The sequence below is a fragment of the Heliangelus exortis genome, chromosome 1 (genome assembly GCF_036169615.1).
Source record: "Heliangelus exortis chromosome 1, bHelExo1.hap1, whole genome shotgun sequence".
Lineage (NCBI taxonomy): Eukaryota > Metazoa > Chordata > Aves > Apodiformes > Trochilidae > Heliangelus > Heliangelus exortis.
In genome coordinates this window covers 143,094,590-143,107,105 of record NC_092422.1, presented here as the reverse complement: position 1 = coordinate 143,107,105, position 12,516 = coordinate 143,094,590, and the positions used below count along the sequence as shown (strand labels likewise).

The 12,516-nt window shown below is 41.7% G+C and overlaps 1 protein-coding gene and 1 long non-coding RNA gene across 2 annotated transcripts in view; one reads left to right on the top strand and one right to left on the bottom strand.

The window, feature by feature from the left end:
• Positions 1 to 8,628, bottom strand: part of LOC139788926 (uncharacterized) — a 55,228-nt gene extending 46,600 nt beyond the window's left edge. Inside the window, exon 1 of the long non-coding RNA XR_011722983.1 lies at positions 5,104 to 8,628. This is a non-coding gene — a long non-coding RNA (uncharacterized lncRNA). The remainder of the gene's footprint in view (positions 1 to 5,103) is intronic.
• Positions 1 to 12,516, top strand: part of SYN3 (synapsin III) — a 199,298-nt gene that overhangs the window by 159,390 nt on the left and 27,392 nt on the right. Inside the window, exon 7 of the mRNA XM_071729289.1 lies at positions 7,380 to 7,442. Coding sequence (XP_071585390.1) covers positions 7,380 to 7,442 — 63 coding nt within the window. The remainder of the gene's footprint in view (positions 1 to 7,379; positions 7,443 to 12,516) is intronic.

Genomic DNA, 12,516 nt, shown 5'->3' with positions numbered 1-12,516 from the left:
CAGATGTTCCAGTGGACCATAATATCCTGTTCCCTGGAGCATCCATGGTTCATTGCTTGTGGCCCTCCTCCTGCCAGCATCTGACATGTCAATATCAGCCAAGGCTGCCTAGAGTCATTGGCACAATTACAACAGAGTGACAATTACAATAGAACACCAGAGCCATTTCTGTGTCAGGCAGAATACTTCTCAATGAATGTTCTAATAACCCAGGGCCCACTACTCATTTTACACTGACACAATTGCACCATTCTGAAATGTGCTGCAGAAGGTTGTGAAATCAAACCCAAACCCTTGGAGTAATGTGTGGTTCTCCCAAGCTTTGCAGTCAGGGCATGCAGATTCACTTTATGTACAAGCTGGGTGAGAACCATCTTCACTTTGCCATTTGGAGAAAGGGAAACACCTGCAGCAGACTGCATGGTGAGGTCAGGGACCAGCAGTAACAGTGGAATGGTTGGCTTCTCTGAGACCAAATTACTCCTCTGGTGTCTGCTGCTGGTGGTTCTTTTCCACTGTGAAGTTCAGAGAAGTTTTGTTCTCTCCAAAGGAAGCCCATGCTGCTCATTTTGAAATCAGTGAGAACTCAGAGGTTACCCCAAAAAGAGGGAGTCAAAACTGAGTGAAGAGAATGAGCTCTGTCAGCCAGCATCTTGTGAACCTTAGGGGTTCTTGGAAGAGAAACGGCTTTGAAGACTCCAGCACAACCCCATAAAGCTTTTTTTTTTTTCCCCCTCTGTCTCTTTCCTTTATCTACTACCACAGCTTAGGTGCTACAGTTTTTCCAAAGGTAACTCATCAAAAGAAAATTCCTAGAGAGTTCACCACCCTTCCAGCAACTGGTGTTCACCATCTCCCCTGGCGCAGTGTGTTTATGCAGAGAATGGAGTTTTCTGACTTGAGAAAAACACAGCAAGATGAACCAATTCAGGTCAGGGGTGTGGGGCTGAGGAAACTCAAGAGTGTCTTCTTCTTTTCCCCCACATCCAGCAAAAAAATATTTAAACAATTTTTCAACATCAGGAGTTGGAGGATTATATATATCTCCCAGCAATCAAGGAAAGACAAGAGGGTCCCAAAAGGCAACACTGAAAAATACTGGATAAGTGAACTCCATGCATTAAGAAATTAAACTTTTCTACTAATTCATAAAAACCTTTAAAAAACTTGCTTTGATTTTAAGATGTGATGATGGGGATTTATTGACCAGGACTGCTAGATATTTGTGTGGATACAAGCACATGCACATATACACACATGCTATATTAATTCTCTGCTGGTCTGAATATATTTGTATAATTCTCAAACTTGAAGCTCCAAGGGAATAAGAATAATAGCAAATGCTCACATTCTTACCCTCCAAATGCTGAGGGGGACCACTGGGAGCTCAAAAGCATCCTGTCTCAAATAAAGGAGAAGTGAAGTCTCATCAGAGGTAGAATTAAAGACAAAAAAATCCAGTTTGTGCTTAACCCTTTCCACTTGTTTCCATGACCAGTTCTAACCACAGCAAGTGTTAGGAGCTCTGAAACATTGGTTTGTGGTTTGTTCACTCAAGGATGTGGAGATTAAGTCATGTTGATGTTGGGTTTTCTTTTCCTTTTTTTTTTGTGTTGTGGTTTTTAGAAGCAATGATAGCAAAGGATAATTTTTACCACCCTGAAGGATCATTGCATCCATCAAGGCACTGCTAACTTCAGTTACTCATACAAAGTAACTTATGCTGTATCTCCATCTAGTTACTTGCAATGTTCATTCCTATCTGATGCTGGAGGTCTCAGCCCCAGAACTAAATGGAACGAAAAGTCCATCTATCTAAACCATTTTAAATGCAACCCTTTGTTTTGCTCTCATTCCTGGTCCTCCCATTGCTCTCACAGATATCCCCTTTAAATTATTGAATGTTTCTTCTCACCCAAAACCTTCTAATTAGAAGCCTCATCCTTGCATATTCTTTATGCCCCCTCCAAAACCTTGCACTCGCTTGCTAAAACTTTGGCCTCTGGCCTTACAGTGCTTTGCATTAATTGTGTTAATGTATTCCCATTTGATTTGATAAACTTCCCTCACAGGCTACCCAAACTACTGTGGTCTAAACTATCCACCTTGTCCCTTGCACTGATTTGATCACCTCAGCTCAGTAATGAGCTGGAAAACTTAACCCAGCCCAAAATGATATGTTGTGCCCACACTTGCTAGAAGGTGCACTGCTGTACTCCAGCTGCCATCCTATTGATCAGTCACCATGCTGCTTCAGATCCTGCCTTGTACAATACTGGCTTGATCTAACCATTACTGAAATCCTCCTGTCACAAATATCTCAACACCTTTCTCACCATAATGCCTACCTCCTCCTTCCTCCAAATACCCTTGAGGATAGCTACTCCTCCTCACGTTTTACTTCTCCCCATCTAATTAATTTTTCTTCATTGTGCTATAATTATAATACAGTAATGAATACAGACATATGAGTTTTAAAGGACTCCATTTTAAAGGAATCCATCTCACATGTCTTTAATAAAGCACAGATCTTAAAGCTGGCAACTCTTATTGTTTAACACGTTCTCCCATCCTTGCTTGCTGTTTCTTACACTATTCCTGATCTGGTAAACAGCAGAGAGGAAGGATTTGTCTTTCGTGGTTATTGGCCTCCACAAACTTCCATGGAGCCACAGTATTAATCCACTGAGTGAGCCATTCTGCATGAAGTCAGTGATTACACCAACTCATGAATAAATGACTAATAGGGAGCACTACTGCTTCTCCTCTGTATTTCATTATACAGCCCTGACTTTGCTATGCCTGGCAAGGCTGGCATGCAATCAGCGCTGCTCTTCAGCTCAGATTTTCAGTAAGATAGTTCCATAAACACAATGACATCATGTCATTACATCATCACTTTCCTGTAGGTTTGAATCAACTTGCTTGCTTTTATGGGAAATCATATATATTCACTGCTCCTCCAACTTAATTGACACCAGGGAAGTGCCACACACATTACTTTCAACATTATCTCTCAAGTTCATGAGCAACATTCCCATTACCCATTGGGTACCCACCCAAGGCAGACTGTGCCATCATGCAAGTAAAGGCAGCTAAATAAACAGAAAGATCAGTTTTAGAGTATAAAAGCTTAAAAAGTTTTCAGCAGTACCTCTGGGGGCTGAGTGAAGGAAAAATTACAGTACCTTGTGCTACGGGGCTTCAGGGTCATGGATGCTATAGTAATACAATACTGATGCCAAGAGATTAAAGTTTTCATGTCTCCATCTCACATCTCCCCAAATCCTTCCTAATATTACCCATCATGTCATTGCAGTCTGGACTACTGATTTTAGTACTGAATGGCAAGGCTTTGCAAAAGAAAGAATAACACTGGAAACTTCAAGGGCACTGTATGTGATAAGGTGGATAATGCAAACTAATACACAAAACTAAACATGGCAGATGGAAACAAAAAAAAAAAAAAGGCTTTCCACATTATTTATGGACTACAAGGCAGTACATTAAATTACAGACCTAAGAGCAGCATCTCTCTTGAGGGGAAACCAAAGAGTAGAAAGCACCGTATTTATGTAATAGGTTATGTATTAGGTTTAATCTAAGGTTCCTCTTTACAAATCGGTTTATATCCAACTCTGTTCTATTGCTTCACCAGCAATAAATATGGAAAACATTCATATATTTACAAGAAGTATCAAAAATCTCATTATTTATCAGAAAGGAAAGGAAAGTGTCATAGTTTACAGCTATGTGTTTTCAAATAGAGGCTAATACCAGCACTCACTTTTACACATTGGTGCCAAAATACTGATTAACTGCAAAGTGATCTTTGCAGTGCTACTACACAGAGAGTAGAAAACCTTAAAATCAGGGGCTAAAATTATATTCTTTGGGCCACTAGTGTTGTAAAATGGAAATAATTCCATGACTCTCCCTTCGCTACAACCAGAGGTGACTTTGCTGAGTTTCTAGTTCAGGATGCAAACTCCAGATGGGCTCTAAACAGGCATCTTATTACATCGAGTTCTAGACACATATGTAAACCTTTTCATCCCAAGGCTTCTGTGGGACAACATCTGGGAACACATACATAACATTTCAATTCAAAGGGTTGAGTTATGCATATGAACTAACACCCCATGTCTGATCACTGAGTGAGCTGCAGTCCCATCCCAAAGCCCACAGACGTCATCTATACCAACCCTGTCAACAGTTCATGCACATTTTTAAAGCATCAAAGTGTTTCCCCCCATCTTTCCAAGAAAAAAAGAGCCCTTGCAACACATAAACGAACACATAGAAAGACACAGACATATTTCTTTGCATGAGTTCAGTAAAAACATGCTTTTCTTATTAAACTCTAGTGCTACCCTGTGATTCTAAGCATTTTCTTTCCCAGGAAATCTATGACTAAGTATGTGTAAGTACTTGTCTCAGGGTTCTGCCCTCGTGGTGGCTGTGGCCACCCCCAAAACTTCTCACCACCTATGTGTGTGAATTGCCTCATAGTCATGTATATAATACATTCTCCCTTCATTCAGCTTCTCTGACCACGTGGGTGCTTGCCAAGTACTCTGGCTGGCTACCTTACCAGCAACAGAAACGGGACCTGAGTCCCAATAAGATTCTGGTGGGAAGTATCCCCACTGAATAAAGTGTAGTTCAGCTCACTTCTACAACTTCAGCAAGGGCTTCCTAGATTCATTATGGGGTGGCTGTGGGCTCTGGTTTCTTGATCCTTGTGGACTACTGAGAGCTTTTGGTTCCATAGAACTTCAGCACAAACTCAGGGCAATCCGTTGTCAGTAGATAAACCCGTTATAAAATGCAGTTAAGTGCACTCTCCTTCATTGCTTCCTCTGTAAGTCAGGTTTATGTATGTGGAAATCTGGTGAGGTTTCCATGGCAGAAGCAAATTCCTGGAAAACCGTCCTCCAGACTTTCCCTGGAGCTGCAGCTTCCCAGAAAGGCCCCTCATTCATAGTCTGGACCTGTGTTTTACCTCAAGACACCCATTCTGTGGCCAGGCCAAGCAACTTGTGACTCCAGCACGCTGTCACACCAGCTGGTGACTCTTGCCAGGATAAGGCCAAGCCTTACCAAGAAAGCTGAGCTTATGCTTCCAAGAAGCAAAGAGAAAGGGAGAGGTCTGAGCAGAGCGTTGTCATTGCCGGTGATTTCTTCCAGGCTAGCAGTAAATTTGGGTTGTTTATTGGATCCCAAACTTTCTTTGCATGTACACAGGAAAACAGATGCTTCCCAGTCCAGGACCCCATGTTCGAGCCAGGTTCCCTCAGCAAAAGCTGCAGGTAGGGTACACAAAGAGGGCAGCAGGGACATCACTTCCTGCCTCTGGCTGCTTTCAGCTGGTGAGAGAATATTATCTATCCCACACACTTCTTTGGCCTCCTTGCCAGGGTATCAGGCCAGCTCACAGCATGCAGCTTGCTCTTCCTGTGCAGTAGGAAGAAGCTGCTGCCTCTGCTCACAAACAGGGAACAGAGGGCAGGACTTGCAGACGCTTGAGCTCAAACAGCGTGCATGAGGCACGGATGGCAGAGCTGGGAGGAGAGCCAGGTCTCCCAGAGCCTGGGCAGGTGGGTACCCTAATTACTAGGTTATCTTTCATCATCCAGCATTAAAGGCCTGGGACAGTCCATCTACAGCCCTGTCTTCAGTAACCTCAGGTGCAGTCCTCCGTTTGATTCATTTATGCCAGCAACAAATTAAGTTTCAGGCTTTTACAACAAATTAGAGGTAAAGGGAAAATAGAGCACAAACTGACGTGCCCAGACATATGATTAACTATGGGGCTTCAGGATGGCCACCCATCACAGTCTCTTGCTTTTTCTTTTGAAAGAGCAGGTGCTGGTCTTTGCCTGTGCCAGGACTGTGATTTATTTCAGCTGAGTGCCCTTCTGTGGTCCGAAGAGGATCCTTCATCTTTCTGTCTGAAGAAGGTTCTCGCTAGAGATGCAGGTTGTTTGAGAACATGAGGCACTCGCTGTTCCCCTCTCCTGTGACATTGCTTTATATAAGCAGCTGAATAGCAAAACATGTCAGTGTTCCTTGCTAATTTTGTTATTTATAGAGAGCTGCCACAGATGGAGACTGCAGCACCATTCTATCTTTAGGGCATAGCGCCCACCCATCCATACAAACAATTGGTAATTAGCACAAGAACAATTTGTTTATCTACTCTTAAACTTAAATAAATAGAAGAGCTATTTATCTGTCAAAATTCAACTCCTTCCTCTTGCCAGATCTCTAGGTTAACTGCTTAACGAATAGAGTTCATCGTTCATTGCTTCAGGCATTTAGGTAAAGACAAAAGTCTCTTTTAAAATTCTTCCCATTAAAGAAAATTAAATATACAATACATAACAACCAGTTATGTACCTAAGAGATAGTACTTAGGTCACAAGAATCAGGAGTACAGGACAAGATTAAGATCACAGGGGATGTCAAGCAGAGGTGTAGGAATGGACCAACTGGTAGGCAGGGGAGGTGTGGTGCATTTATCCTGGTTATTCCTGACACTTCCCAGAAGTCCAGCCACCCAGCTCTCAGCCAATCACTCCAAGTGAATTCTTGCATGAGATTGAAACTGAGGAATAGAAGGCAGAGACGATAGTTAAAAGTTCTCCAAGTAAAATCACACATGTGCACTAAGATGTACTTCCATGGCTCACATGGCAGGACCCTGCCCAATGTAAACACCATACAAGCCAGGGAGAAGACATGACATAATTTTTTCTATTTTTATTGCTGATCCCAACGCTTCTTTGTTCTCTTTTATTCTCTGCCCCCACCCCTGAAGTCAGAGAAGAGAGAAAGAGGCTTTATGAACAGAGGGACTTTGTGAGTTGTACCCACAGGCTGGCCCCTCTCTCCTTGCCCCCACCACTGCCGATGGGAGAGAAATGGGAGCTGCTGAGAAACTGCTCACACTCACTTTAAAGGCCAAAACTGTCTGTGTGGAAAATAACAAACAACCCTTGTCTTTCTTACAATTCAGATGTTCTCAGCAGGCTGGCAGGTGCAGCTTTTTTCACACACATATGAATGTACACACATCCATATGTATAGGGTCGGAAAAGCAAAGGGAAAAAATAAGGTTTTAGAGATTACTGCTACAAGGAAGCAAAAGTGGGTCAGATCTGAGGAATTCTGCCAGGCCTCCATTTCTGATTATAGGGGCCCCAGTACAGAGCTACTTGCTTACTGTCCTACCCCCTGAACAATCTTTATCTGACCTTTTTATCCTACCATCAGCATCCAGGAAGGGGATAAAAGCTACTAAATAAAAGTAAACTATTTCAAATACAATGCCTGGGAAGAAATACTAATGAGGAACTCCTTCTTTTGTCTTTCAGCTCACAACTCTGAATTTCCCTGTAGTGGTTAAGCTGGGGCATGCTCATGCTGGAATGGGGAAGGTGAGTAAACAAACAATATGTATAGCTCAGAAAACAGGCATTTACGTGGCACAGCATTCTTGGGTCATACATGGTGTGTTGCCAGCCAGAGAAGGGGTTAAACCTCTCTTACAGCCTATCTGGGTTTTGCTCTCTGTTCCTGTGGGAGAAAAGGCCTTTTTCCTCTGTCACGCACTTGGAGACAGGCAATGGCATTGGTTTGGAAGCTGTCTGGGATGCAGGAAGGGGGGTTGTGAAAAGTGCGGGGAAAGCTGGCTGGGCTGAAGTCATTAGGCTCATCTTTTATATATTTTCACGTCTCCTGCAAGTGGTAATGTTGTTTATTCAAGCACCTGTAATATGCAGCTACACCCCATAGTTCTCACAATGGGGAGCAGAGGCACTGGTCTTTTTGAGTGCATTATTATGACCTTATTCAATAAAACAGGAGCCCTTCAGTTATTTTTTAGCTCCTTGCAAGGAAGAACAAGACCTTACAAAGCAGAGTGGCTGGTTGCCTGCCAAGGAATCCTGAAAAACAGTTCACTCCCCAGAAGGACCTGTTTGTTTTTCTCAGGCTCTCTGGGATCTTTATTCCCCCAGTGAATTAAGAGGCCCCTATTTCTTGGGGTGACTGGGCTCCCCTTTCAGTGAGGCATCACCAGCACCCTCCTGCTGCCCTTGAGGCTCTTCTTTCTTGAATGTAGCTTTTAAAAAAACACCTTTTATTGGTCTAAAGCTTGATTTTTTTTCAGAAGTAGGAATTCTGATTGTTTAGAAGTATTCTGATATATCATCTCTACCAAATGAGTGGTCCATCAGCTTCATAAGTAATACCCCTGTCACAGTGCTTCCCTGGAGTAGACAGACCTTCTCCCATCTGCACACTCTCTTTGCCTGAACATTATACGTAGGTATGCCAGACCTAAGCCTGGGGCAGCTTGTTTGCACTTTGCAAACAGAAGTCCTTTCTGGCTTCCAGGATTGTCCATGGAAGTTCTCACAAGCTTTCCTGCTTTGGTTGCAGTCTTCCCCTGTCTGGATGGTAGCTGCCAGAGAGGAAGTGGGCTCAGATCCTTGGGCCAGTGGTGGAATTGGCTTCCAGCATCAAAGAACAAACATTTAAATAAGCAGGAAATGTTTGTTAAAATATCGGTGCTGCTTATGATAAACAGGCAGAGGTGTCACTGAATTAGAGTACATGTGGACAGCCCAGAGGTGCTTGTAGAGTGAGCCACTGAACATGTCCCTAGGAAGGATTTCATTAGCAAAATCCAACCAGGACTAACCAAGAGGTTAGGACAGGACTCTCCCTGAGTGTTTCAAGTTCTTTGAGACCATGTAATCTTGGAACCCCTCTGAACACTCTGCAGCTTCAGCTGTAATGGAGGGAAGGCTTCATGTTTTCTTTTGTGCTCAAAGAATCCTTGGTAGCTAAAATACCCCAATATTAACGGTGTTTCCAAACAAAACTCTTATCAGAATATTTAACTGTTGTTTTCTGCACCAGATACCAGAACTTCTTTCACCCCTTACTTTTCTTCCTATTTTATTCTTTAATAATGTTGGGTTTTTGCTGGAGGAGCATTTCTATTCAAACTCCAGGCATAATTGTACACAGTGGTACAAGGGGGTTACGTAGGAAGTTGTTCCAGATGAAGATAGGCATCTCAGAAGAAAGACTTGGTCTGGGGCCAAGTTTACTTTAGTCCATTATGAAATTAGGGAGTACTAGCAAAGTCTGGATGTGGATTTGGACACAGAATTTCAACACTGCTCTGCTCTGTAGATGGGAATGGTACAGGAAGGAAGGGTTGTTGACCTTATAGTTGTAGTTTGGGTCCTTCTCCAGCCAGAAGTAGCCTGAAGGAAAGTTAAGGTTGATTAAATTACCCTTCTTGAAGTCCCCCTGCATTTCATTGCATAGAGAGAAAGAAAAAAAAGAAAGAAAGGAAAAAAAAAAAGACAGAAAGGGAAAATAAAATAAAGAATAAGTAATTTGGTTTAAAAGAAAAGTAACAGGTATTTGAACTATGTTTTTTTAAGACAATAGGATTCAAGCCAATGTGGGCCTGGCAGAAAGAAACCATGGAACATTTCAGAAGGAATACAGATGTGCAGAACTATGGGTAGATTACAAAAATCAACACCTATAGTTTAAAAAAAAAAATAATCCAACAACCAATTAAGTCATTCAGAAGAGGACAGTTTCCCAGAGACATAATGGTGGGTTTAACCATCATAATGTAAAAGCAATAATCAGGGATGATAAGGAGACTACAAAAACTGAAGAATTTTATTTCATTGGTCTTCAGAAGTAGCAGGAAATATCAGGTCTTTAGTTGTAAAATATATGAAATATGAAAGAGGTGTGCTTTAGATTTAGATGAGTGTAAGAAAATAAGTGTTAATAAAGCACCTGCACTGGGTCATGTCTTGCAGTGACTGAAGAAACAAAGGATACAATAACCAACCTATTAGCCAAAGTACACATGAAACTATTAAAAATAGTACTTACAGCAACAAACAATCCCAAGATAACGAGCCATGTACTTGTACCTGTAATGGGTACTTCAAAGGATGTGAGCATTCAGATTACAATCTCATTAGCAGCAGAAATTGTCAAGGAAGTACTTATATTTTTCTTTCTATTAATGATAAAATCACATGCAGTGGGAGGCACCAAGACTTAGAAGAAAGAGCAAAGATGGGAAGTCCAGAAAATGTTATTCTTCATTTGTACTGAGGCAGTGGCCATGAGCCAGAAAAACTCCAGTCACAGAAAAGGCCTCTTCCCCAAAGACTTCCACCTTTGTCTTGCAGGCAGATTTGTATCATTTCACAGGTCTTCAGTTTTTCTGCATTACAGATGAAAGGGATTATAATGATTACCTGATATTTATTGCTAATTCATGTTCATAAGGCTCTTGGCACCAAAAGAAGTGATGAGTGTTTATTATTTTGCAGCAATAAGTAGAAAGAGCATAAGTATAATAGTCAGGCTTTCATTTTCACATATCCTTTCTTTTCACAACATATCCATAAAACTCACCACATTTTTTAGTCAGAGGGCTCAACAGAGAATCCTCAAAGCTAAAATGAAAAATAACCATGTTAGGACTTGTAAGAAACAGGCTCTATTAACTGCCTTTAATTTGGAAGAAGAACAGTAGTGCCTGATGTGTGCATGTAAGGTGCAGGTGGAGATAAAGAAAATGTATCTGCAATAAAAAGTATCTTTTGAAAGTTCTGTTGAAGAATCCAGAAACAACAGCCTCTCTGTTGACTGGAACAGAGGCACAAGGAATAGCCTTCACCCAGAGAGACAAAGGGGTCCCAGACAATCTTCTCATCTAAAAACAGGATACATGTCACTCAAGCCCTCCCATGACCGTCATTATGCCCCTTCCAAAATTTGGAGTCGCTCCATATCTCACTGGCACTGGAAGATCATAACAAATGCTCTATGTGCTGCTGGTCTAATACAATCACCACAAATACAATATCTGTAAAAAATATTATTTAGACAATGGTTTATAATGGAGTTGGCAAGAAGGATCTTTCTCACGTTGTATTTAAGTTTCTCAGGCTCATGGGGTCAACAATACTCAAGAACTGTTTCAGAGAAACCATGGATGAACACTGAAAGGAGATGTTCTTCCTTGCACAGAACTGAACTGCTGTTCACTCAGCAGTTTCTAAAGGTCACGGAATTTTTCAGGGCTGTACAATTTAAGCCTACCTACCCCAGACATGGTTGGGTGTCTCCACTGAACAGGGTGAGAACTACAGTGAGAAAGGATGTTCACTTCTTCCTGCTCCAGATCTCGCAATGCCAGAGCCCATGGAAAAGAATAAAGCTCTGAGTGTGTTCACATCTGCCATTTGTGTGCTAACATGACCCTGAAGTGCCCTAGAAACAGAGACCAGCACTGCAAATTCACTCAAAGAACCTCTTCACCTCTTCCTGACCAGATCATGAGAAGGAAAGAACTGCCAGATCTGCAAAGAGAGAAAAAAACTGTATCTGCTCATGTGGTTTTATAGATATATTTATATGCATTTAGTAAATACATATATATTGCAACTTTTGCTTTATTTTTAGACCTCTCTAATTAGGCCAGTTTGAGAGTAACCTCCTGTCCCCTCCTGCCCCATAATTATGAAAACACCTCCCCCATACAAATCCTGGCTCAGATGAATTTATTACATTGTAGAAGAAAAACTTGTTGTTCATAATAATGTTGTCAGAGTTATTTTCTCTCCTACTGGATGGGAAAGACTCTTCTTTTTTTTCCTTTTTTTTTTCCCTTGGTATAAGTATAGCACAAACTAGACAGAGACACTCTGTAATGTAAAAATACTGCAGGCTTTTTATCAGGAAGGACAGCTCGTCACCTTGTCTCTCTCGGGACTGGAAATAGAAGTTTCCAAAAGTGAGAGCTTTGAAAATCCAGTGTGCTAAAGAGGAAAGGAAAGGGAAAGGGCTGTCTTGGTTTGTCAAGGAACAAATATTTCTTTTACAGAGGACAAATGATAACTTGACATGTAACATTCACAACAGAGCAGCCCAATCGCTACATTGCCACTGACTCACGAGCGAGGAGGTACCACCCAGATTGAAAATAGCAATAGCATCTCTGTTTCTTGCACATCAGTCTGGAATTTTTTGATGGACATGGAACACAGTGACTGACCCAAGGCACCAGGGACCAAAACTGCCAAGACCTGGAGCTGAGAGCAGCTCTTCATTAGAAAGTGAGAAGGCACTACAAAGCTTCGTACGTTAAAGGCACATCTGGAGAACTTCAATGTGAAGATTATAAGGAAATTATTATTAGGTTTTGTTGTGTCTTTATTACTTTGAGGTGGGTCAAAGTTAGGCCTAAAATGAATGCTTGTCTCTTGGATCAGGTATTTTCTGAGCAGGGAAGTGTAATTTGGAGTAGAAGGAAAGAGAGACTCAGGAAACCCTCTGTGCAGGAACCTCATATCCCAAAATGGAGAAGTCATTACAGAAATGGTAAGCAGAGGTCAATACTGTCAAAAGATTCACAGGCTTTGTGTGACCATGTGTTCCTCTGGAGGAAAACAC